General features: G+C 40.4%; 1 protein-coding gene across 50 annotated transcripts in view; it reads left to right on the top strand.

The window, feature by feature from the left end:
* Positions 1-27,779, top strand: part of PBRM1 (polybromo 1) — a 153,596-nt gene that overhangs the window by 106,248 nt on the left and 19,569 nt on the right. For 48 of the 50 annotated variants that reach the window (XM_054245729.2, XM_035275781.3, XM_035275772.3 and 45 more), the window contains 5 exons: positions 6,345-6,530; positions 7,754-7,911; positions 8,573-8,836; positions 17,010-17,155; positions 19,819-19,976. In XM_054245729.2, coding sequence (XP_054101704.1) covers positions 6,345-6,530; positions 7,754-7,911; positions 8,573-8,836; positions 17,010-17,155; positions 19,819-19,976 — 912 coding nt within the window. The remainder of the gene's footprint in view (positions 1-6,344; positions 6,531-7,753; positions 7,912-8,572; positions 8,837-17,009; positions 17,156-19,818; positions 19,977-27,779) is intronic. The other 2 variants (XM_078351114.1, XM_054245720.2) reach the window with 1 other exon arrangement.

Below are 27,779 nucleotides of genomic sequence, written 5' to 3'. Positions count from 1 at the left end.
GCTCACTGCAACCTCTGCCTCCTGGGTTCAAGGGATTCTCCTGCCTCACCTCCTGAGTAGCTAGAACTACAGGCATGTACCACCACGCCCAAACTAATTTTTATATTTTTAGTAGAGACAGGCTTTCACCATATTGGCCAGGATGGTGTCTGGACCTCATGATCTGCCTACCTCGGCCTCCCAAAATGCTGGGATTGCAGGCGTGAGCCACCACACCCGGCCAAAATCCTGCAATTTGTATGGAACCGTAAAAGACTGAAAATAGCTAAAGCTATTTTGAGCCAAAAGAACAAAACTGGAGGAATCACATCACCTGACTTCAATTTATATTACAGAGCTATAGTATCTTAAACAGCATGGTACTGGCATAAAAACAGACATATAGACCAATGGAAGAGAGTGGAGAACCCAGAAAGAAATCCACAGATTACAATGAACTCATTTTTGACAAAGGTGCCGAGAACATACATTGGGCAAAGGGCAGTCTTTTCAATAAACAGTGCTGGGAAAACTGGATATCCATATACAAAACAATGAAACTAGCCCCCTGTCTCTTGCCATATACAAAAATAAAAATGGATTAAAGATTTAAATCTGACACCTCAAACTATGAACTACTGAAAGAAAACTAGACTGGGCAAAATTTCTTGACTGATACCCCACAGGCACAGGCAACCAAAGCAAAAGTAAGTAAATGGGATTACATCAAGTTAAAAAGCCTCTGCACAGCAAAGGAAACAAAGTGAAGGAAAACCTGCAGGAAAGAAACCCACAGAATGGGAGAAAAATATCTGCAAACTATTCATCTCACAATGGATTAGTAACCAGAATATATAAGAAACTCAAGCAACACCTTAAGAAAATCTAATAATTCAATTAAAAAGTGGGCAAAAGATCTGAATATACATTTCTTAAAAGAAGACATACAAATGGCAAATGGATATATGAAAAGGTACTCAACATCATTGATCATCAAAAAAAGACAATGAGATATCATCTCACCCCAGTTAAAATGGCTTTATCCAAAAGCCAGGTCCTGAAACCAGTTCCCCAGAGTTAGAGCACATAATCCAGGAGTCCTGAGCTGAGCCTTGGCCCCCTAAAATCTTCTAGAAATGAAGCCCATCAGCTGAACCCATGTTCAAACATCCAAGGTCATAAAATAGGGTAAAAGAATGAAAAAGAAAAACAGAAAACAGCAGCTTTAAAGATTGAAGAAACATTAGCCCACAAAGATGAGAAGGAACCAGCACAAGAACTCCGGCAACTCAAAAAGCCAGAGTGCCTTCTTTCCTCCAACATCACAATTAAGGAAATTCAGAGAATCCCCACAGAATAATTCACAAGATCATCTCCAAGACACACAATCATCAGATTCTTCAAGGTCAAAATGAAAGAAAAACTAATAGGTCACCTTCAAAGGAAGTCTGAAAGGCTAACAGTGGACCTGTCAGCACAAACCCTGCAAGCCAAGAAGAGATTGGGGACCTATATTCAACATTTTTAAGGAAAAGAAATTCCAACCAATAATTTCCGGCCAAAGCAAGCTTCATAAGCAGAGGAGAAATAAGATCCTTTTCCCTCAAGCAGATGCTGAGGAAATTTGTTACCACTGTACTTACCTTACAATAGCTCCCAAAAGAAGCACTAAATATGGAAAGACTGTTATCAGACACTACAAAAACACACAAGTACATAGAACAATGACACTATAAAGCAACTATACAAACAAGATTGCTTCCAGCTAGCAACACATTGACAAGATCAGATCCACACATCAATACTGACCTTGAATGTAAATGGGCTAAATGCCCCAATTAAAAGACACAGAGTGGGAAACTGGATAAATAAGCAAGCTCCAATGGGATTCTGTCTTCAAGAGACCCATCTCTCATCCCATGAGACCCATATGACACCCATAGGCTCAAAATAAAGAGAGAGAGAAAAATCCGCCAAGCAAATGGAAAACAGAAAAAAGCAAGGGTTGCAATCTAATTTCAGACAAAACAAACTTTAAACCAACAAAGACCAAAAAAGACAAAGAAGGGCATCACTTAATGGTAAAGGGTTCAGTTCAACAAGACTTGTCCTAAATGATACATGCACACAGCACCGAAGTACCCAGACTTGTAAAGAAGGTTCTTAGACACCTTCAGAGAGACTTACATTCCCACACAATAAAAAAGAAAAAGGCCTGGGTACAGTGAATCACGCCTGTAACTCCAACACTGTGGGAGGCCAGGGCAGGAGGATTGCTTGAGCATAGGCCTTCAAAACCATCCTTGGTAACACAGCAGGACCTCATCTCTTAAAAAAAAAACTCCCACACAATACTGGGAGACTTTAATACCCCACTGACAGTTAGACCATTGGAGCAGAAAATTTACAATGATGTTCCGGACCTGAACACAACACTGAACCAAATGGACCTGATAGACATCTACAGAACTCTCCACCCAAAATCAACAGAATATACATTCTTCTTATTACCACATGGCACATACTCTAAAATCAATCACACAATTGAACATAAAACAATCCTTAAAAAATGCAGAAGAAGCAAAATACCAACCACTCTCTTTGACCGCAACACAATAAAAATAGAAAGCAAGACTAAGAAAATTACTCAAAACTGTACAATTATGTGGGAATTAACCAACCTACTCCTTGAAGACTTTTGGGTAAATAATGAAATTAAGGTAGAAAACAGGAAGTTCTTTGAAACGAATGAAAACAAAGACACAGCATGCCAAAATCTCTGTGACACAGCTAAGGCAGTGTTGAGGGAAATTTATCACATTAAACACCCATATCAAAAAGGTAGAAAGGTCAGTGGCCAGGCACAGTGGCTCACACCAATAATCCAAGCACTTTGGGAGGCCAAAGAGAGTGGATTGCTTGAGGCTAGGAGTTTGAGACCACCCTGGCCAAGATGGCAAAATCTCTTCTCTACTAAAAGTACAAAATTTAGCCGGTTATGGCAGTGTATGCTTGTAGTCCCGGCTATTCTGGAGGCTGAAGCACAGGAATCACCTGAACCCAGGAGACAAAGGTAGCAGTGAGCTGAGATCGTGCCACTGTGCTGCAGCTTGGGTGAATGAGCAAGACTCTGTTTAAAAAAAAAAAAGCTAGAAAGATCTCACATTAACCTAACTTCTTAACAGAAAAAACTAGAAAAGCAAGAGCAAACTAATCCCAAAGCTAGAAGAAAAAAAAGAAGTAATCAAAATCAGAGCTGAACTGAAGGAGACTGAGACAGGAAAAACCATTCAAAAGATGAACAAATCTAGGAGTTGGTTTTTGAAAAAGTAAGATAGACACACTAGCTAGACTAGTAAGAAAAGAGAGAAGATCCAAGTAAACACAATTAGAAACAACAAAGCAGATGTTGCCACTGACCCCTCAGAAATACAGTTAACCATTGAGACTACTGTCAACACCTTTGTGCCCACAAACTAGAAAATCTAGAAGAAAATGGATAAATTCCTGTACACATACACCTTTCCAAAACTGAAAGCAGGAGGAAATTGAATCCCTGAACAGACCAGCAACAAGCTCTGAGATTGAATTAATAATGTATAGCCTACCAAGCAAAAAAGGCCCATGGCCAGGCGAATTCACAGCCAAATTCTAGCAGATACACAAAGAAGAGAGCTGGTACCATTTCTACTGAAACTATTCCCAAAAACTGAGGAAGAGGGACTCCTCCCATCTCATTCTTTGAGGCCAGCATTATCTTGATACCAAAACCTGGCAGAGACAACAGAAAAGACTTTAGGCCAATAGCCTTGATGATCATTAAAGTAAAAATCCTCAAGAAAATAACTAGCAAACCAAATCCAGCACCACATCAAGTAGCTAATCTACCATGGCCAAGTAAGCTTTATCCCTGCGATGCAAGGTTGGTTTAGCATATGCAAATCAATAAATGTGATTCATCACATAAAAAGAAATAAAGATGGCCGGGTGTGGTGGCTCATGCCTATAATCCCAGCACTTTGGGAGGCCACAGAGGGCAGATCACCTGAGGTCAGGAATTCAAGTCCAACCTGGCCAATGATGAAACCCCATCTCTACTAAAAATACAAAAATTAGCCAGATGTGGGTGGTGGTGTGCACCTGTAGTCCCAGCTATTCAGGAGGCTAAAGCAGGAGAATCACTTGAACCCGGCAGGCAGAGACTATGGTGAGCCAAGATCGCACCACTGCACTCCAGCCTAGGCGACAAAATGAAACTCTGTCTCAAAAAAAAAAAAAGCCACACCTGTAATCCCAGTACCTTGTGAGGCCGAGGCAGGTGGATCATGAGGTCAGGGGTTCAAGATCAGCCTGGCCGTGATGGTCTCTACTAAAAATACAAAAATTAGCCAGGCATTGTGGTGGGTGCCTGTAATCCCAGCTGTTTGGGAGGCTGAGGCAGGAGAATTGCTTGAACCTGGGAGGTAGAGTTTGCAGTGAGCTGAGATGGTACCACTACACTCCAGCCTGGGCATCAGAGCAAGACTATCTAAAACAAAACAAACAGAACTAAACACAAAATCGACATTATTTCAATAGGTAGAAAGGCTTTTGACATGTTAAAAACTCTCAACTAGGTATTAAAGGAACATACTTCAAAATAATAAGAGCCATCTATTACATAGCCATCTCCAACATCATACTGAAATGACCAAAAGCTGGAAATATTTCCTTTGAAAACTGACACAAGACGAGAATGCTCTCTTCCACCACTCCTATTCAACACAGTATTGGAAGTCCACGCCAGGGCAGTTAGGTAAGAGAGAGAAATAAAGGGCATTCAAATAGGAAGAGAAGTCAAACAATCCATGTTTGCAAATGACATAATTCTGTATCTAAAAAACCCCATAGTCTCAGCCCGAAAGCTCCTTCAGCTGATAAACAACTTCAGCAAAGTGTCAGAATACACAAACAGTGTACAAAAGTCACTAGCATTCTTATACACCAACAGCAGCCAAGCCAAGAGCCAAATCAGGAACGCAATCTCATTCACAATTGCCACAAAAAGAATAAAATACCTAGAAATACAGCTAACCAAGGAGGCAAAAGATCCCTACAACGAGAATTACTCACTGCTCAAAGAAATCAGAAATGACAAAAACAAATGAAAAAACATTCCATGTTCTTGGATATAAAGAATCAATATCCTTAAAATGGCCATCCTGCCCAAAGCAATTTACAGGTTCAGTGCTAATCCTATCAAATTACCAGTAACATTCTTTACAATACTAGAAAAACTATTTTAAAATTTAGATAGCCAGGCCCAGTGGCTCACTCCTGTAATCCCAGTGCTTTAGGAGGCTGAGGCGGGCAGATCACTTGAGATCAGGAGTTCAAGACCAGCCTGGCCATGTCCCTGTCTCTTCTAAATATAAAAAATGAGCTAGGCCTAGTGGCGTGGGCCTGTAGTCGCGGTTATACTTGGGAGGCTGAGCCAGGAGAATCCCTTGAACATGGGAGGTTGCAATGAGCTGAGATGGCACCACTGCACTCCAGGCTGGGTGACAGAGTTAGACTTCATCTACAAAAAGAAAAAAGGCATTTAATGTTGTTTCAGGAAGAATAAATAAATAACATTTAAAATGCTTATTCTTAGCTCTTCCATTTATGGGAAGTTAATCTAAGGAAGTAATCAAAGATTTGGGCAAAGCTTTATCCTCAATAAAAACCCTATGATATTTGCAAATGATAGCTTGTACTGGAACTATTAATAAGTTTTACTTAGCAAAAATAAAAGATACTTTGAAAAGCATTTTCTCTCAGGGCAAGTGTTCATGATATATTAAATACATGTAGTTTATAGTATATTGTAGAATATGTGTATTCTATATTTCTTCAATTCTAAGACTACATTAAATGTGTCATTCATATAATAACTTAGTGAAATGAAACACATTCAGAAGCATTAAAGTGGAGATGAAGTATATCGAGATTATCTCTAGAATTTCTTGACTTCAAATGACATACATACTTCCTTGTGCCTTTAATGTTTTCCAAAATGACCACATGATCATATATTAGTAAGGTGATGTTTTTATTCTGTGCATCCTTTTTATACTTATATATTCAGTTGAATTAATGGTGGCTGTAATTCAAAAATACAATTTTGGGTAGGGGCTATCTGGAATGTGAAGATCATACTATTGCTGATTGCTGCCTTGAATGTTGCAAATGGAATTAAATGTATTATTAGCATGTGTTGTTTGAATCCTACATCTGACTCCAGCATCCCTTTATGGAGTACCTTTTTCATTTATTTATTTATTTATTTATTTATTTACTTACTTACTTACTTACTTACTTATTTACTTATTTATTTACCTAAGAAGCTGAAAAGAGTGAAGATTCCTCTGGTGCTGCAGGCCTCTCAGGCTTACATCGCACATACAGCCAGGACTGTAGCTTTAAGAACAGCATGTACCATGTTGGAGATTATGTCTATGTGGAACCTGCAGAGGCCAACCTACAGCCACATATAGTCTGTATTGAAAGACTCTGGGAGGATTCAGCTGGTAAGGTTGTTTTAAATCAAAGGACAATTTAGTAAGATATGAGTATTTGACTCCTCCTTGCTCCTCAGGGAAGAAAATTTTAACTCAGACATTTTATGCCTTTCCATAGTAATTGTTCAATATATCAATAAATGTAAGTAAGCACCCATCATATGAAAAACATAGGACCTATTGGGCAAGTGTCACTATTGAGTCAAAGAAATACAGCTTCTTAAAGTCTGGTTGAGATTCATTCATTCAATTGATACTTACTGAAAACATATTTTGAGCCAAACTTTAGGTAGAATGACAGAGATTCAGAAGAACAAAAAGCTCATGTTTTTTCCCCTGCAAAACTACTCCAGTAAGGAAGATTATGAATAAAAAAGAAATTATTATAGGATGATGTGCCTTGGCTTAGAATTTGTTTTCAAAAAGGCTTTCCAGAACAGTTGTCTGTAAATTGAAAACTGGAGTATAAATAGAAGTTAATGAAGCCAAAAGCTGGTGGAAATGTGATCCAGGCAGTCCAGTTCTTTGAGCTGCCTATTACATGAAATAGTTTCGTATTCCTTCACCAGAGAGCTAAATATGTCCTTCAGTAGTATATCTATATCCTTACTAAAGTGCACAACTCTAGGTATGTACTAACCAGAGCTGAGTGGAGCAGGTCTCATCACTTGGCCTCCTCATTATATATTTTATGTGACTTTTACTATGAAGAAGAACCTAGGCAATATGGCAAGACCCCTTCTCTACAAAAATTAAGAAAACTAGCAGGGCATGGTGGCATTTGCTTGTGGTCCCAGCAACTTGAGAGGCTGAGGCAGGAAGATCACCTGAGCCCAAGAGGTTAAGGATGCATAATATATATAAGAGAGAGGAGGAAAGTAGCATGCATTTTTTAGGTCTCATTACACTTTATTATTTTAGAGTATTATTTCTTCTATGGATAAGAAACTGTAGCATAAGAAGCACAGTGCTAGATTCAGATCATGGCAGAATGGATTGATGGTGTATTTCCTAATTTTGCAAAGAATATGTGATTTCTGAGCTGGCACAGTGATATATACTTGTAGTCCCAGCTACTCAGGAGGCTGAGGTTGGAGGACCACTTTGGCCCAGGAATTCAAGTTCAGCTTGGGCAACATAGTGAGACCCTGTCTCTTTAAAAAAAAAAAAAAATGATTTCTGTTAACAATGATTCTCTTTCTCTTCCCACTCCTTCACTCCCCATTTTTGAGGTGAAAAATGGTTGTATGGCTGTTGGTTTTACCGACCAAATGAAACATTCCACCTGGCTACACGAAAATTTCTGGAAAAAGAAGTTTTCAAGAGTGACTATTACAACAAAGTTCCCGTTAGTAAAATTCTAGGCAAGTGTGTGGTCATGTTTGTCAAGGTAAGAAACTCATTAAACCCAAAAGTATCACTCATTCCCTAGGAATAAAATTTTAAAACAGAAAATACTGATATTTACAAAATTAGGAATTCTGTTTTAAACTATTTTTTAAGCTGTGTATAGCTATATGTAAAGATTTGGGAAGAAATTAACCTGAACATGGTTATGAAAGATGACTTGCTGCTTACACTATTTGGCTATAATGCAATTAGGTTAAGTTTTTAATATTGCCAGGCTAATTTTTAAGTATGATGTTTTTTGAAAGATAATCATGACAAATTTTCAGTTTGGTTTGTAGCTAATAATGTGTGCTTTTTGTGTATATGTCTGATACAAACACATGATCCCTCTTAAAAACTTTAAGGAACATTATAGCTATATGAGATGTTCATACGTTTTCAAAAAGCAATTGTAAGCTAAATGGAATTATTTGTTTTTATAATTTAAAGAATTTGTATCTAATAAGTCCATTCTGTAGCCAAGGAAATACTTCTAAATCTCTAGTCATCTGTTATTTTTTTTTTGTTAACTGCCAGAAAGTCTGATCAGTTTAGCTTTTGTTTGTGTGGTTGGTTATTTGCTTTTTTCTTTTTTTTTCTCTGATTGGTTTTCAGAAAATCCACCTAACTAGTTTTATTCTTATGTCTCCCCTACCCCCCAGGAATACTTTAAATTATGCCCAGAAAACTTCCGAGATGAAGATGTTTTTGTCTGTGAATCACGGTATTCTGCCAAAACCAAATCTTTTAAGAAAATTAAACTGTGGACCATGCCCATCAGCTCAGTTAGGTTTGTCCCTCGGGATGTGCCTCTGCCTGTGGTTCGTGTGGCCTCTGTATTTGCAAATGCAGATAAAGGTGATGATGAGAAGAATACAGACAACTCAGAGGACAGTCGAGCAGAAGACAATTTTAACTTGGAAAAGGTATGCAGGTGCTCACTTTGGCAGCACATTTACTAAAATTGGAAAAGGTATACAGAAAACAGCCACACAGAAAAAAATTTTACATCTCAAAATATCTATTCCAGAAAATAAATCAATAAAGTATTCAAACTCAGAATTAGAAAGAGTAACAACACAAAATCTTAGCCAAACAAAAAGAAGGAAACCATAACAGAAAGAAATTTACACTTTGAAAATAGTACATTAGAATTTAAAAGTAGATCAGGCTGCGTTGCATTGGCTCATGCCTCTAATCCTCTCACTTTGGGAGGCTGAGACAGGCAGATCACCTGAGGTCAGGAGTTTGAGACCAGCCTGGCTGACATGGTGAAACCCCGTCTCTACTAAAAATATAAAAATTAGCTGGGCATGGTGGCGCATGTCTGTAATCTTAGCTACTTAGGAGGCTGAGGCAGGAGAATCACTTGAACCTGGGAGGTGGAAGTTGCAGTGAGCCGAGACCATGCCACTACACTCCAGCCTGGGCAACAGAGTGAGACTCCATCTCAAAAAAAAAAGAAGCCAGGCATGGTGACTCATGCCTGTAATCCCAGCACTTTAAGAGGTTGAGGTGGGTAGATCACTGGGTCAGGAGATCGAGACCAGCCTGGCCAACATGGTGAAACCCCGTCTCTACTTAAAAAACTACAAACACTAACCCGGCATGGTGGCGCATGCCTATAATCCCAGCTACTCCAGAGGCTGAAGCAGAAGAATTGTTTGAATCCGGGACGTGAAAGTTACAGTGAGCCGAGATTGCGCCATTACACTCCAGCCTGGGCAATAAAATAATACTTTAAAGGTAAATCTAAAAGCTATTTGCCAAGTCCAATGAGATAAACTGCCACCTCTCTAATAATGAGAAAAAAATAGGGTTCAGCTCAGACATAAAATGTGGAAGAAGGCCAGGGAAGGTGGCTCACACCTGTAATCCTAGCACTTTGGGAGGCCAAGGTGGGTGGATCACCTGAGGTCAGGAATTCGAGACCAGCCTGGCAAACATGGTGAAATTACATCTCTACTAAAAATACAAAAAATTAGCTGGGTGTGGTGGCAGGCAGCTGTAATCCCAGCTACTTGGGAGGCTGAGGCAGGAGAATCGCTTGAACCCGGGAAGTGGAGCAGTGAACCAAGATTGCACCATTGCACTCCAGCTTGGGCAACAAGAGTCAAACTCCATCTCAGTCAGTCAATCGATGTGAAAGAAATATAAAGACTGTACATTTCTGCTAGTATGTTTGGAAACCTCAATAAATGGCTAATTGTCTAGGATATTACAAATTACCAAAATGGAATCAAGAAGAGATATAATGCAGAAATGTATAACATCATGAAGAAATTTTTTTAAAGTATCATAGAACTGACTCCAGAGAGTACTGAGGTCAGACAGTTCCATTGGTGACTTTTTGTTTTTTTCTTTTTTGAGATGGAATCTCACCCTTTTGCCAAGCTGGAATACAGTGGTGTGATCTCAGCTCACTGCAACCTCCACCTCCTGGGTTCAGGCGATTCTCCTGCCTCAGCCTCCCAAGTAGCTGGGACTACAGACCCATGCCACCACACTCAGCTAATTTTTGTATTTTTAGTAGAGAAGGGGTTTCATCATGTTGGCCAGGATGGTCTCGGTCTCTTGACCTCGTGATCCGCCTGCCTCAGCCTCCCAAAGTGCCGGGATTACAGGTAGGTGACTTTTTTTTTTAAGGTTCCTGTGATTATTATACTGTTTAAACTGTTTCACAGCATGGAGAACAAGAAATTTCCAGTTTGTTTTGCAAAGCCAGAATAATCTTGATTCCACAACATGTCAAATGAAAACAAAACACTGCAACTCAGTCTTATTCATATATATTGATGCCAGAATTACTTGGGGGAATAAAAGTAAGTGAAATGAAATGACTTCTTTGAGAACAACATGATCAAGAAGTGGGAGTTTATTCTAAGGATTGAAGAACTGTTCAAAGTTAGGAAAATCTTTGAATTTCATTTATTATTTCATTAGATCAAAGGAAAAATTATTTGGTGAAGAACCCATCTTGATTTTTTAAAAGTCTTTCAATAGGTATTTCCTCAAGTGTGATTTTTAAAAAACTCATATTTGTGCCTCAAGCCTAAAACCCATAAAACAAATTCCTTTTTAAAGTTACACACTGGACAAAGGGGCTTGCTGTCATACTGTTACTTAATATTTTTCTGAAGTTAGCCAATGTAGTTAGATAAACAAAAGCAGTAAAAATACTGACAATAAAGAAGCAAGAGGACAGGTGTGGTGGTTCACACCTGTACACTACAAAAAGTGTGTAGTGCACACTCAGCTCTATAAAAATGAGCAGAGGGCCAAATAGATAGCCCCAAATCCTAGCACTTTGGGAGGCCAAGGCAGGTGGATCACTTGAGTCCAGGATTTTGAGACTAGCCTAGGATAGTCTCTATAAAAAATGTGAAACTTAGGCGGGCGGATCACCAGGTCAAGAGATCGAGACCATCCTGGCCAACATGGTGAAACCCCGTCTCTGCTAAAAATACAAAAATTACAGGTGTGCACCTGTAGTCCCAGCTACTTGGGAGGCTGAGGTAGGAGAATTGCTTCAACCCGGGAGGTGGAGGTTGCAGTGAGCCGAGATTGTGCCACTGCACTCCAGCTTGGCTCCTGGCAACAGAGTGAGACTCTGTCTCCAAAAAAAAAAAAGTGAAAATTAGCCAGGCATGGTAGCACACACTTGTACACCCAACTACTTGGAGGGCTGAGGTGGGGGTATTTTATGAGCCCAGGAGGTGAAATAATACCACTGTACTCTGGCCTGGGCGACAGAGTGAGACTGTCTCAAAATAAAAGCAGGATTACTTTTTTGCAGATAATTGGAGGAAATGAACTGGAAAGGTTTGGAAACAGAAAATTTAGCAAGTAGAAATTTCAAAATCTGTATATAAATGAACAGTCTTCTTATATGAACTAATAAGACTTTTGAAAGTAAAGTGTTGAATATACTTCAGCAAATGTTAGAAAAATCTTACGGAAGAAAATATCCAATTCACACTAACAACAAAATACATTAAGAAATAGCCTTAACAAGGAATATATAGAACCTCTAGGAAAAAAATTTACTAAACAACATAAAAGACGTGCATAAATTGTTTTTGAAACTTGACAAAATTAGCATTCTTATTAGAATAAATATGTGACAGTCACCAGAAAAGAAGAGGGGGAAAGGGCAAGAAAGAGAGCTTTGCCCTTTGACAGTGAACTGAGGTATTTTTTTTTTAATTTAAAAATTAGAGAGCTTTACCCTGCCAGATTTATTCAATTTTATAAAACTACAGTTAAGAAACAAAATTGAAGCCTGGTACAGTGTGGCATGCCTGTAATCCCAGCATTTTGGGAGGCCAAGGCAGGTGGATCATTTGCAGCCAGGAGTTTCAGATCACCCTGGGCAACATAGCAAGACCTTGTCTCTACAGAAAAGTTTAGCAATTTTATTTGATTTAGAAAAGTTATTTACCTATAATTTTTTTCAATAACTTGGAATAGACAAGGATTTCTGTGCATTATATAAAACCATTGATTGTTTTATTGATTTATGATTGAAAATATAAGGTTAATCAAACAGTCTAGGAACTACTGTTTCTAATATGCAAAGAATTCTTTGGAGTCTGGTAGGGAAAGTAGCACTACAAAATGAGCAGAGGCCTAAATAGATAAATTACAGAAGGGAGGCAGCCAAAAACATGTATAATAGTTTGTACAATGCCTGACAGGATGGCAAGAGTTGAAAAGGCTGATAGGCTGGTTGAGGTGGCTCACGCCTGTAATCTCAGTACTTTGGGATGCGGAGGTGGGCAGATCACAAGATCAAGAGATCAAGACCATTGTGGACAACATGGCGAAACCTGTCTCTACTAAAAAACGAAAATTAGCTGGGCATGGTGGCGTGCACCTATATTCCCAGCTACTTGGGAAGCCGAAGCTGGGATTGTGCCACTGCACTCCAGCCTGGCAACAGAGCAAGACTCCATCTCAAAAAAAAGAAAAAAAGAAAAGACTGATAATACGTGTAGCCTGGTACAGGATAAGAACATACACACTTTTATCCTATTGGTGTCTTTTTTTTTTTTTTGAGATAGAGTCTCACTGTTGCCCAAGCTGGAGTACAGTGGCGTGATCTCGGCTCACTGCAACCTCTGCCTCCTGGGCTCAAGTGATTCTGCCACCTCAGTTTCCTAAGTAGCTGGGATTACAGGCATGCACCACCACGCCCAGTTTATTTTTGTCTTTTTAGTAGAGACAGGGTTTCACCATGTTGGCCAGGCTTGTCACAAATCCCTGACCTCCGGTGAACCGCCTGCCTCGGCCTCCCAAAGTGCTGGGATTAGTGGCATGAGCCACTGCACCCAGCCCTATTGGTGTCTTTGACCCAGCAGTTTTATGGCAAAGAATGTGCTCCAATGATAGTACTCAAACAGGTGCTCCAAAGGATTCTCAATAAGAGGCGACATCACTTATTTATAAAAGCATAAACCCTGACTGGACACAGTGGCTCACCCTTGTAATACCAGCTGCTTGGGAGGCCGAGGTGGGTGGATTATCTGAGGTCAGGTTAAGACCTGTATCTACTAAAAATACAAAAATTAGCTGGGCATAGTGGCACAGGCCTGTAATCCCAGCTACTTAGGAGGCTGAGGCAGGAAAATCACTTGAACCCAGGCAGAAGAGGTTTCAGTGAGCCCATATTGCACCAGCGCACTCCAGCCTGGGTGATAGAGCAAAACTCCATCTCAGAAAAAAAAAAAAAAAAAAGAATTTAATGAGTTGTCATACAATCATATAATGCAATACTCTGCAGCCAGTGAAAGGAATAAAGTGATGGCTGCAGCCATACCACCATAAATGTACCCAGTCTTATGTGATCCTGGAAACTAAACAAAGTTAAGCCTAGTTAATACTTGGATGTGATTGTACTTGTACCAGGTGCTACAGGTTTAAGGGGAAAAAAAAGTAATTTACATATACGAATGTGAAAACAACATAAAAAACTATATACTATATACTAAACCAGGCGATTGTTTCTGAGGTTGGGTCAGGGAAGACTTATATTTTAAGTTTTGCATGCTCTAATATTTTAATTATTTCAAGCAAAATGTATAAAGTCAAGAAAGATGGAGTTTTAAAATTGCTCATGTGAAAACTGGAAAAATATGGAATTCTTAATGTCGTAGAGAAAACATCCATTTTAATGTCCTAACAGTGTCGTGTTAGAAAGGGAGCATGGGAAAGAATGTAATATATTTTATATTTTACCAGTATGGGATTGTGTGGGAATCATAAAACAATTTCTTTTAAAATAAGAATTATCCGGTCAGGCTTGTGGCTCACACGTTAATCCCAGCACTTTGGGAGGCTGAGGCGGGCAACATGGTGGCAGGTGCCTTTAATCCCAGCTGCTTGGGAGGGAGAGGCAGGAGAAACACTTGAACCAGGGAGACAGAAGTTGCAGTGAGCTGAAATCACACCACTGCACTCCAGCCTGGGCAACAGAAAAAGGCTCTGTCTCAAAAGAAAAAAAAAAAAAAAAATTATCAGTGGAAGCCAGCATGATAATTAACTTAGATTTCTTAATCTGATATTTGGAAGTCCCTAGGAACTCTTTGTATATGAGTTACTTGGTCTTTGTGGTCTTATATCTTTATTGTAATATTACATGACCAAGACAGGTCATTCAGGAACTCTTTTCTTTTTTTGAGACGGAGTCTCAGTCTGTCACCCAGGCTGGAGTGCAGTGGTGGGATTTCGACTCATTGCAACCTCCCCATCCCAGGTTTAAGTGATTCTCCTGTCTTAGTCTCCCGAGTAGCTGGTACTACAGGCACATGCCACCATGCCTGGCTAATTTTTGTATTTTTGGTAGAGATGGGTTTCCACCGTATTGATCAAGCTGATCTTGAACTTCTGACTTCAGGTGATCCACCTGCCTTGGCCTCCCAGAGTGCTAGGATTACAGGTGAGAGCCACTGCACCCAGCTGGAACTTTTTTCAATAATAACTTTAGAGTAGAACCCATTCCATAAAGGAAAAGGTATTATTAATCTCATGGGTTGTTTTATTCACAGCTTCCACTCTCATATGTCCCTTTCCCATCATATATATGGAAGCTCTCTGATTTTTTTTTTTTTTTTTTCGAGATAAAGTCTGCCCAGGCTGAAATACAGTGGCACAATCTCGGCTCACTGCAACCTCTGCTTCCTGGGTTCAAGCAATTCTTATGCCTCAGTTTCACGAGTTCCTGGGACTACAGACACACACCACCATGCCTGGCTAATTGTTGTATCTTTAGTAGAGATGGAGTTTTACCATGTTGGCCAGTCTGGTCTCAAACTCCTGGCCTCAAGTGGTCTGCCTGTCTTGGCCTTCCAAAGTGCTGGGATTACAGGCATGAGCCACCGTGCCCAGCCTTCCCTCTTTCTTAATGATTTTCCAAGAATACCACTTCAGTATCACATTTGAAGTCATAAAGATCAGAATGTTAAATTACTTGGACATTGTAGGGACATTGGAGAGTTTTTTTAAGTGTGAAGTTGAAATATTCACCAGAAGATGCTATAGAAACTTGGAGTCACTGGAGCTCCCTCAGCTATATGTGTTTTGGAGTTAATATATTTATAACATCTAGCCCTGTGCCCATTGTCTGTTAGGTTCTCAGTAAATGATGGTTCTTCTTTACCATATTTACATTAGTTAAAAATATCTTCCTTTTGCTTTTTCTTTTTTAGTCAGGACTATAAAACAACAAAAATAATGAAGTCTGTTAAGTGGTTTTTATGAGTCAAGCATTTTTATATGTACTTGAGCATGGATTATGTCACTTAAGCTTCCTAACAACCCTATCTGGTGTCCACACTATCATTGTCTTCATTTTACAAATGAGGAAACTAAGGCACAAGAGGTCAGGTAATTTGCCCAAGGTTATAGCAGTCAGTAGGTAACAGATGCTGTAATTTATTAAAAAACATTCAAGTGTGTTTATGTCACAGAGGCTATGCTATTCCTTTCCATGTTGGAACAAATCAAAATAGTAAACATTTAAAATCTATCAGTTGTTTTTTGTGGTTTTGTTTTTTTTGAGACAGGGTCTTATTCTGTTTCCCAAGCTGGAGTTCGGTGGCACAATCTGGTTCCCTGCAAACTCTTAATTCCTAGGTCAAAGCAGTCTTTCTACCTCAGCCTCCCAAGTAGCTGCGAATACAGTTGCATGTCACCAAGCGCAGCTAATTTTTAAAATTTTTGGAAATGAGGTATCACTATATTGCCCAGGCTAGTCTTGAACTCCTTGGGCTCAAGCAATCCTCCCACCTTGGCCTCCCAAAGTGTGGGGGTTATGACATGAGCCACTGTGCCTAGCCTAAGTCTATCAATTGTTAATGTTAAGACATTAAGAGAACTCAGTAAATGTGATAGAGAGGAAGCATGTGTAGAATTTGCACCTTATACTCTAGTAATGCATGAATGAGCCTGCTTTTAAATACTGATAAATCCTCTCCAGTTTTTTTTTTTTTTCCTAAGGGCTGTGGGATTTGAAGACAGGAGAAAGACAGGATAAAAGCATCTTAGGATAACATTTTAGGAAAATTAACTAGAAATGTAAAATAGATACTTGATAAGAGTTAGTTTATTTCAACAACCTAATTTTTCTGTTTCCTAGCCTCCTTCAAAGTTTCTATTTATGTGGTTTTTTTGTTTTAATTTACTTTTTTTGTGTGTGTGACAGAGTCTTGTTCTGTCACCCAGGCTGGAATACAGTGGCGTTATGCTAGCTCACTGCAGCCTCGACCTCCCAAGCTCAAGTGATCTACCCACCTCAGTCTCCTGAGTAGCTGGGACTACAGGTGTGCGCTACCATGCCCGACTAATTTTTTATTTTAATTTCTCTTTTTAGTTGAGACAAGGTCTCACTGTGTTGCCCAAACTGGTCTCAAACACTTGGGCTTGAGCAGTTCTCTTGCCTTGACCTTCCAAAATGCTGAGATTATAGATGTAAGCCATTGCACCTAACCAATGGTTGTTTTTTCTTTTTAGTTAATGTGAAAGAATGTCTGCTTTCCTTTCCTGCCTTCTCTATTTCTTGATTATCAGCTACCTTTCTTCAGCCAGTTTTCTTTACAACAGGAAAAAGAAGATGTCCCTGTGGAAATGTCCAATGGTGAACCAGGTTGCCACTACTTTGAGCAGCTCCATTACAATGACATGTGGCTGAAGGTTGGCGACTGTGTCTTCATCAAGTCCCATGGCCTTGTGCGTCCTCGCGTGGGCAGGTGAGTATCATTCAAATAGGGAAGATGAGGTTGAATCCAAGAAATTTGGACCCAGTAGAAATTAATCACCCTTCCAACGATGACACAAGTCCTTCCTCTGGCAATTTCTCCAGCTTCTCACACAGCATTCCCTCACAACCACACATTCTTCTTTAAATTACTCCCATGGGCTCTTTTGTTTTCTTCCACTACTTACAGAACTCTCAGCTCAGAAATCTCCCTGCCTACTTCATATAGTAAACTCCTTTAGCATAAATTTGAAATGGCACTTCCTTAAAAGGAAGTCTTTCCTGTCCCCTGCAGACTGGGTTCAAAGTCTCCCTATTGCACACTCTCAGAGCACCACATATTTCTTTCTCCTTAGCATACGTATCACGTATTGGTGTTCATTATGTTATTGTCAGGTTTCACCCTTGTATCCCCTGCTCAAATCATAGTGCATGAAACATAGTAGGGGCTCAGATATTTGATGAACAAGTAAATGACAAAAGAATGACAGTATGGTTGGATGGCAAACACAGCAGAGTTGTATAGGGTTGGGCAGGAGAGGATACTAGTTAAGAACAGTAGTTGGTTCCCTGAGTCTCAGCTCTGCTAGTTTTAGGTCCTTAAGTGAATGATTTACCCCTCCGGGCTTCAGTTTCCTTTTCTTATCTGTTCATCATTCAGTAAGCATTTATTATACCTACCGTTTACCAGGCTCTGAGGATACATTAGTGAATAAATATCTTGTGGAGCTTTTTTCTAGTATGAAGACAATAAACATCTTGAATAAGTAAAGTTTATAGTATGTTAGATTATAATACATGCTGTAGAAAAACTAGAGCAGGACAGGGGGAGAAGAGGGTCCGTGGTTAGAGCAGGGAGAATAGTTTATATAGGCCTCACAGAGAAGTCAGCAACTGAGCCAACACTTAAAGGAACTGATGAGTAATGTGAATATCCAGGGAGAAAAGATTCCAGGTAGTGGGAAAAGCCAGTATAAACAGCTGAGAGAGAAGTATGCCAGGCCTGTTTGTTACTAGGAGAGTGAGCCATTCATGAGTTAGTAAGAGATAAGTGCCAGAGGTAGGGTCCACATCAGATAGGGCCTCAGAGACCATTATAGGGACTTGAGCTTTTACTGAGTTTCATGGAGTGCCTTCTGATTGTTTCAAGCACCAGAAGTGACATTTGATTTAGATCTTAGTAGGATTGCTCTGCCTATTTGGTGTTGAGAATAGACTATAAAGAGTCAAGGTAGGCCAGGTGCAGTGACTCACATCTGTAATCCCAGCACTTTGGGAGGCTGAGGTGGATGGATTATGAGGTCAAGAGTTTGAGACTAGCCTGGGCAAGATGGTGAAACCCCGTCTCTCCTAAAAATACAAAAAGATTAGCCAGGCATGGTGGCACATGCCTATAGTCCCAGCTACTCAGGAGGCTGAGGCAGGAGAATCACCTGAACCTAGGAGGTAGAGGTTGCAGTGAGCCAAGACCACACCACTGCCCTCCAGCCTGGGTGACAGAGTGAGACTCTGTCTCAAAAAAAAAAAAGTCAAAGTAGAAGTAAGGAGATCCACCACCTAGGAGGTGGTTGCAATAATCCAGGCAAGAATGATGGTGCTTGAGACCAGGGTCATTGCACAAGATAGTATTTTGAAGGTCAAATTAATAGTATTATTGAAAAATGGGATGTAGGGTCTGAGAAAGGTAAGTCAGGGGTGACTTCTGTATGTAAGCCTGAGGATCTGAAAGGGTACGGTTATTATTAACTGAGATAAGCACAATACTTCATATCAGGAATTACGAGAATATGGGACAATAATAATGTCAACTTTTTAGGTTGGTTGTCAAGAATACTGGCTTTCATCAAATTCTCAAGGGATGAAGGGGTACTAGAGCTCTTATTTATTTATTTATTTATTTATTTATTTATTTATTTTTGAGACAGTGTCTGGCTCTGTTACTTAGGCTCTAGAGTGCAGTGGCGTGATCTCAGCTCACTACAACCTCTATCTCCTGGCCTGAAGCCATCTTCTCAGCCTCCCAAGTAGCTGGGACTATAGGTGTACACTACCATGCCTGGCTAATTTTTGTATTTTTAGTGGAGATGGGATTTCACATTTCACCATGTTGTCTAGGCTGGTCTTGAACTCCTGAGCTCACAGGATTTGCCCACCTTGACTTCCCAAAGTGCTGGGATTACAGGTGTGAGCCACTACGCCCAGCCAGGGGTATTAGATGTTGACCTTCAAAAAGAAATGTCTTAAAGAAATGTCTGCCATTCATGTGATCTGACCCATAATATTGATGGTTTGTGTCTTTGGTTTATAAGTCCAATGACAGATGCTTAGTTCTGTTTTCATCATGAACATCTCAGAAAGAAAACCTGGTTGTTACATAAAATTATTGTTTTGTGCCTTGATATTAGGTTAAAAATTTTTTTCCCTTGGACTTAGAGCCAAATGTTTCTCTCTCTTTTTCTGAGTATCTTTTCATGTGTTTAATGGGGGAAAATTAATAATGTCTTATCAAAACAGCCAAAGAAACCTCTCTAAATTTCTATTTCGTTTTTATAATTTGTCTCATTTGTACACATTACTAAGTTTTGGTTAATGTAATTTTTGTTACTCTTTCAAGAAGGAAGCTATTTTAATGTAATTTCTATTTTTCTCCCCAAGAATTGAAAAGGTGTGGGTTCGAGATGGAGCTGCATATTTTTATGGCCCCATCTTCATTCACCCAGAAGAGACGGAGCATGAGCCCACAAAAATGTTCTACAAAAAAGAAGTATTTCTGAGTAATCTGGAAGAAACCTGCCCCATGACATGTATTCTTGGTAGGTATTTGTGCTTTTTTATTTAATCATGTTTATTCCATCAATATTGATTACTACTTCTGTGCTAGGTGCTGTTCAGGATATTAGGTATATAGCAGTGCCTAAATCTAAATCTCTGTTCTCTTTTATGTTGGGCAGAGGTTGGGGAGTCAGTAAATAAATTTTAAAAATAAATATATAGAATATCTGATAATTAGGGTACAAGCAAACCTCTCACTTTACCCTTCCAAAGGCATGCCACCACACCCAGCTAATTTCTGAAGGATAGTTTTTCTAGGTATAGAATTCTCCATTGATAGTCTTTTTTTGTCCATGTCTTTTTTTTTTTTTTTTTAATTGAAACAGAGTCTCTCTGTCACCAGGCTGGAGTGCAGGGGCGCCATCTTGGCTCACTGTAACCTCCACCTCCCAGGTTCATGCTGTTCTCCTGCCTCAGCCTCCCAAGTTGCTGGGACTACAGGCACGCACCACCATGCCTGGCCAATTTTTGTATTTTTAGTAGAGACAGGGTTTCACCATGTTGGCCAGGATGGTCTTGACCTCTTGACCTCATGATCCACCTGCCTTGGCTTTCCAAAGTGTTGGGATTACAGGTGTGAGCCACCATGCCTGGCCTTGTTCATGTCTTTCATCAGATTTGGGGGGTTTGGGGCCCTTATTTCTTCAAATATTCCTTCTGCTCCTTTATCTGCTTCCTTCTGGAACTCTCATTATACTTATTGGTATATTTAATGGTGCCTCACAAGTCTCTCAGACTCTTCATTTTTCTTTACCTTTTTTTTTCCTTTCTGCTACTCAGACTGGATAACTTCAAATGACCGGTCTCTTCAGGTGCACTCATTCTCTGCCTGCTCAGATCTTCTGTAGAACCTTTCTAATAAATTTTTTATTTCAGTTATTGTACTTTTTAGCCCTAGAATTTCTCTTTAGTTTTTATAATTTGTCTCATTTGTATTCACTATTTCCTAAGACATTTTACTGGTTTCCTTTAGATCTTTGAGTATATTTAAGACAGTTGCTCTAAGGTCAGGCATGGTGGTTCACACCTGTAATTTCAACAGTTTGGAAGGCCAAGGTGGGCAGATTACCTGAGGTCGGTAGTTTGAGAACAGCCTGCCCAATATGGTGAAACCTCTTCTCTGCTAAACAGTGGCAGCAACAAAAATTCAAAAAATTTAGCTGGGCATGGTAGCACATGTCTGTAGGTCTGTACTCTCAGTTACTCAGGAGGCTGAGAAACGAGAATTGCTTGAACGTGGGAGGTGGAGGTTGCAGTGAGCCAAGATCATGCCACTGCACTCTAGCCTGGATGACAGAATGAGACTTTGTCTCAAAAAAGAGACAGTTGATTTAAAATATTTATGTAGTAAGTCCAGTGTCTGGACTTCCTCAGGAACAATTTCTATTCGTTTTGTTCTTTCCTATGAATGGACTGTACTTTCTTGTTTCTTTGCATGCCTCATAATTTTTTGTTGAAAACTGGACATTTTGGGTATTACAATGTGATAACTCTGGAAATCCAATTCTCCTTATCTTCAGGCTTTGTTCTTACTACTTGTTATAGGTTATGGTTGTTTGTTCAGTGACTCTTCTTTTTTTTTTTGTATTCTTGGCTGGGCACAGTGGCTCACACCTTTAATCCCAATACTTTGGGAGGCTGAGGTGGGCAGATCACTTGAGCCCAGGAGTTCGAGACCAGCTTGGGCAACATGGCGAAACCCTTTCTCTACAAAAAATACAAAAATTATCCAGGTGTGGTAACTTGTACCCATGTTCCCAGCTACTCGGGAGGCTGAGATGGTAGGATCACCTGAGCCTAGGGAGGTCAAGGCTACAGTGAGACATGATCATTCCACTGTACTCCAGCCTCGGCAACAGAGTGAGACCCTGTCTCAAAAAAAAAAGATTTTTTGTTGTTGCTGTATGTGGTCACTATATTCTCTGTTTGATAAGCTTAGTGATCAGCCAGTGATTTTACAGAGGTTTTCATAAATGCCTGGCGCCAATAAAACCACAGAACTCCCCATCTTCACAGCTGATTTCTCTGTGTATGTTGGAGCACACCTTCAACACTCAGCCATGCAGATTACAACTCTGCTTTGCCTTTAATTCCTGCTTGTATAGAACTTGAAAGTCAGCCAGAAATGAGATCTTAGGGCTTTCTTAGGTCTTTTCTGAGCACGTACACTATTGTTGGCATGTGAAATGGAGGAGCAGCAAGCTCTAAGAGCCATTCGTTCACAGAGTGGTCCTTTCTGAGCATGTACGCAATTGTTGGCATGTGTATGGCCTTCTAAGCTCCCAGCAATATATGGAAACTTTTCAGAACCCTTATTCCCCTAAGCATCTCACTCCCCACCATTTCCTCTGAGGCCTTTTGTCATATCTACTGTTGGCTCCAACTGATACCCTTTGTCCCAGCTGGCAACAGCTGGTTCATTTGACTTTAAATGTGCTTTGAATGTCTGTGTCCCCTTCAAAATTCATGAGTTAAAATGTAATCCCTAGTGCAACGGTGTTGGTAAGTGGGGCCTTTTAGGAGATGTTTAGGTCATGAGGGCTTGTCCTTGTGAATACAATATTGCTGTCATAGAAGGGGCTCATGTAGGCCTGGGCAGTGGCTCCCACCTGTAATCCTTGGGAGGCCAAGGCGGGCAGATCATGAGGTTAAGAGATGGAGACCATCCTGGCCAACATGATGAAACCTCGTTTCTACTAAAAATACAAAAAAAAAAAAAATTAGTTGGGCACAGTGGCATGCACCGGTAGTCCCAGCTACTTAGGAGGCTGAGGAAGGAGAACTGCTTGAACCCAGGAGGTGGAGGTTGCAGTGAGCCAAGATCGTGCTACCACACGCCAGCCTCACAACAAAAAGGAGGGGTGGGTGCTCATGTAAATGGGTTTGCCCTGTCTTATGAATGGATCTTGGATTTTCCAGCTTCCAGAACTGTGAGATAACTGTTCTTTTTTTTTTTTTCTTTGAGACAGAGTTTCGCTCTTGTTATCCAGGCTGGAGTGCAATGGCACGATCTCAGCTCACGGCAACCTCCGCCTCCTGGGTTCAGGCAGTTCTCCTGCCTCAGCCTCCCGAGTAGCTGGGATTACAGGCACGTGCCACCACGCCCAGCTAATTTTTTTTGTATTTTTAGTAGAGACGGGGTTTCACCATGTTGACAGGATGGTCTCGATCTCTCTTTGACCTCGTGATCCACCCGCCTCGGCCTCCCAAAGTGCTGGGATTACAGGCGTGAGCCATCGTGCCTGGCCCCTGACAACTGTTCTTTATAAATTACCCAATCTGTGGTATTTTGTTGTATGAGCACAAACAGTCTAAGACATAATGTTTTTGACAAAAGAAGCTTAGCCACTTCTCCACCCTGAGAGAATTCCAAGTTAAGCAAAATAAAGGCAAGCACTTTGCATTAGTGTTTAGAAAGCTTCCTGACAGGTCAAAACAGATGATCACAGTTCTTTGAGCATAGGGCTGCATTGCTTCCTCTATCACCAGAATCTCACAACAGGAATGGAGGCTGCCATTTTCAAGACTGCCACTAGGACAGAAAGTAAGGATGGAGTGAGGATAAGTTAAAATGCCACAGGGGTCTCCTGCCAAGTTTCAGTCACTTTTTTTTCTTACTTAAGCATTTGCTTGGTTGCTGTAAACCTTTGACTATCTTCCAGAGTTTCAATAAAGTTTATTCTGCTTTTTCACTGTTTCTCTGAACGAATGGCCCTAGAGCTCACTGCTCCTCCATTTTCACCAACAGAAACTGACGTAATTTCTTTCTAAAGATTCCTGTTAGAACATGTTGCATTCTGGCCTGACACAGTGGCTCATGCCTATAATCCTAGCACTTTGGGAGGTCGAGGCAGGCGGATCACCTAAGATCAGGAGTTTTAGGCCAGCCTGTTCAATGTAGTGAAACCCCATCTCTACTAAAAATACAAAAATTAGCCAGGCATGGTGGCATGTACCTGTAGTCTCAGCTACTAGGGAGGCTGAGGCAGGAGAATCATTTGAACCCGAGAGGCAGAAGTTGTAGTGAGCCAAGATCAAGCCACTGCACTGCAGCCAGGGTGACAGAGCAAAAAGAAAGAAAAAAAGAGAATGTGTTACATTTTACAGTTTGTATACCAGTTTTATATCTAGGGTCTCATTAAATTCTCAACATGACCCTGTAAGAAAGAATGGCCAGGTGTGGTGGCTCACGCCTGTAATCCCAGCACTTTGAGAGGCTGAGGTGGGTGAATCACGAGGTCAAGAGTTCAAGACTAACCTGGTCAACATAATGAAACCCCATCTTTACTAAAAATACAAAAAATTAGCCAGGCGTGGTAGCGGACGCCTGTATTCCCAGCTACTTGGGAGGCTGAGGCAAGAGAATGCTAGTTAAACTACCCAGATGATTTTTCTTTTTTGAGATTACCTGTCAAATTGTCAAAGATCCAGAAGACATTTCTCACTAGTTGACAAGAACATAAGGAAATGGTATTTACCTACTTTGTGGTAGTCTGCAAGTTAGGACTCCCTTTATGGAAAGTAATTTTATAATACCTGTAAAAATTTAGCTGGGCGCGGTGGCTCACACCTGTAATCCCAGCACTTTGGGAGACGGGTGAATCACCTGAGGTCGGGAGTTCGAGACCAGCCTGATCAACATGGAGAAATGCTGTCTCTACTAAATATACAAAATTAGCTGGGCGTGGTGGTACATGCTTGTAATCCCAGCTACTGGGGAGGCTGAGGCAGGAGAATTGCTTAATCCCAGGAGGTGGAGGTTGTGGTGAGCCAAGATCACGTCACTGCACTCCATCCTGGACAACAAGAGTGAAACTGTGTCTTAACAAATTTTAAAATATACATATCCTTTGACCCGGCTTTTTTTTTTTTTTTTTTTTTTTTTTTTTTGAGGTGGAGTTTTGCTCTTGTTGCCCAGGTTGCAGCAGTGCAATGGCACAATCCACCCGCCTCGGGTGATCCACCTGCCTCAGCCTCCTAAAGTGCTACGATTATAGGCATGAGCCACCGTGACTGGCCCTGACCCAGCTTTTATACTTCCAGAAATTTATACTTCAGATGTATTCACCTATGTGCAAATCGATATGCCTTAAATGATTTATTTCAGCATTGTTTAGCATCAGTAGAAGAACAAAAATTGGGAAACAACCTAGCTATTTATCTATAGGGAACTAGTTGAATAATAAAAGCCATGATCTCCAAGACATTATTTTGTGACAAAATTTGATACAAAACAGTTTCAAGTGATATGCTGCCATTTATGGGAGTTTATTGTTTTATATATATGACATAAGATTCATCATCTTTACCTTTTTTTTTTTTTCCCCTGAGATGGAGTCTTTTTCTGTCACCCAGGCTGGAGTCGATAAGATTCATCATCTTTACCTTTTTTTTTTTTCCCCTGAGATGGAGTCTTTTTCTGTCACCCAGGCTGGCGTCGGTGGCACAGTCTCAGCTCACTGCAACCTCTGCCTCCTGGGTTCAAGCGATTCTCCTGCCTCAGCCTTCTGAGTAGCTGGAATTACAGGGGCATGCCTGGCTAATTTTTGTATTTTTAGTAGAGACAGGGTTTTTTCATGTCAGCCGGGCTGGTCTCAAACTCCTGACCTCAGGTGATCTGCCTCGGCCTCCCAAAGTGCTAGGATTATTGGCATGAGCCACCGCACCCAGCTTTAACCATTTTAAAGTGTACAGTTCAGTGGCTTTAAGTCCTTTAACAATATTGTACAGCCATCACCACTGTTCATTTCTAGAACTTTTTCATCATCCCAAATAGAAACTTTGTATCCATTAAACAACTCTTTATTTTCCCCTTCCCCCAGCCCTAGTAATCTCTATTCTACTTTCTGTTCATAAATTTTATCTTTTCTAGATATTGCATATAAGTGGAATCATGTAACATTTGTCGGGCTTATTTTACTTAGCATAATGTTTTCAGGGTTCATCCATGTTGTACCATATATCAGAATTTTATTCCTAAGACTATATGTTCATTATATGTATCCTGCATCTGTTAATGGAGTTGTAAGTTGTTTTCACATTTTACCTATTGTGAATAAAACTGCTCTTATCAGTGTTGTGTAAGTATCGATTTGATCCTCGGTTTCTTTTGGATATATACTTAGAAGTAGAATTGCTAGGTCATATGATAACTCTGTTTAATTTTTGGAGAAACTGCCTAACTGTTTTCCACAGCAACTGCGCCATTTTATAGTCCCATCAACAAGATACAAGGGTTTCATTTTCTTCACATCCTTGCCAACACTTGTTATTTTCCATTTTGGATTTTTTATTTTTTTTTTTAATATAGCCATCCTAATGGGGTGTGAAGTAGTATTTTATTGCGGTTTTGATTGGCATTTCCCTAATGATGAGTGATGTTAAGCATTGTTTCATGTGCCTATTGGACACTTGTATGCTTTAGAGAAATGTCACTTTAGATCTTTTGCACATTTTTTAATTGGGTTATGTATTTGTCCCATTGTTGAGTTATAGGAATATATATTCTGGATACTAGACTCTTACTAGATATATGATTTGCAAATATTTTCTTGTATGGCTTATCTTTTCACTTTCTTGATAGTATCCTTTGGAGCACAATGAGTATTGCTCTATTGTCCAGGCTGGAGTATAGTGGGGTGCTCTTGGCTCACTGCAACCTCCACCTCCCAGTTTCAGGCGATTCTCCTGCCTCAGCCTCCCGAGTCACTGGGATTACAGGGGAGTGCCATCACGCCCACCTAATTGTTTTTGTATTTTTATTAGAGATGGGGTTTTACCATGTTGGCTAGGCTAGTCTTGAACTCCTGACCTCAGGTGATCCACCCACCTCAGCCTCCCAAAGTGCCGAGGATTATAGGCTTGAGTCACTGCATCCAATGCAGCCTATTTCCTTTGGTTGCTTGTGCTTTTTTTGAGGGGGGTGGTTGGGGAGGGGGTGCAGAATCTTGCTCTTGTCACCCAGGCTGGAGTGCAATGGCTCAATCTCCGCTCACTGCAACCTCCACCTCCCGGGTTCAAGCAATTCTCCTGCCTCAGCTCCCGAGTAGCTGGGATTACAGGTGCCCACCACCATGCCTGGCTAATTTTGGTAGTTTTAGTAGAGACAGGGTTTCACCATGTTGGCCAGGCTGTAAGAACTCCTGACCTCATGTGATCCTCCTGCCTTGGCCTCTCAAAGCGCTGGGGTTACAGGCTTGAGCTATCATACCCAGCCCATTTTGAATTAATTTTTATATGTGATAGTAGGTAGGAGTTCAACTGCATTCATGTGCAGAAATGGAAATTTAGTTGTCCTGGTACCATGCTGTCTTTTGAAAAGAATATTCTTTCCCCCATTGAATTGTCTTGAAACTCTTATCCAAAACCAATTGCCCGTAAAAGCCCTATTATATGGGTTTATTTCTACACTTTCAATTCTATTCCATTTACCTATATATTCTATCCTTATGCCAATACGTATCCTTTTATATCGGGTTTTTTTGTTTGTTTGTTTGTTTGTTTTTTTGAGACAGGGTCTCACTCTGTCACCCAGGCTGCAGTGCAATGGTGCAGTCACAGCTCACTATAGCCTCAACTTCCCAGATTCAGATGATTCCCACTTCAGCCTCCTGAGTAGCTGGGACTATAGGCATGTACCATATGCCTCCCTAATTTTTTGTGTTTTTTGTAGAAGTTGGGGGTCTCACTTTGTTTCCCAGGCTGGTCTTGAATTCCTGAGCTCAAGAGATCTGCCCACCTCAGCTTCTCAAAGTGCTGGGATTGCAGGTGTGAGCCACCACAAC

The sequence above is a fragment of the Callithrix jacchus genome, chromosome 15 (assembly GCF_049354715.1).
Source record: "Callithrix jacchus isolate 240 chromosome 15, calJac240_pri, whole genome shotgun sequence".
NCBI lineage: Eukaryota > Metazoa > Chordata > Mammalia > Primates > Cebidae > Callithrix > Callithrix jacchus.
The sequence above is the reverse complement of the archived record's forward strand: the minus strand, read 5'-3'. Positions and strand labels throughout refer to the sequence as shown.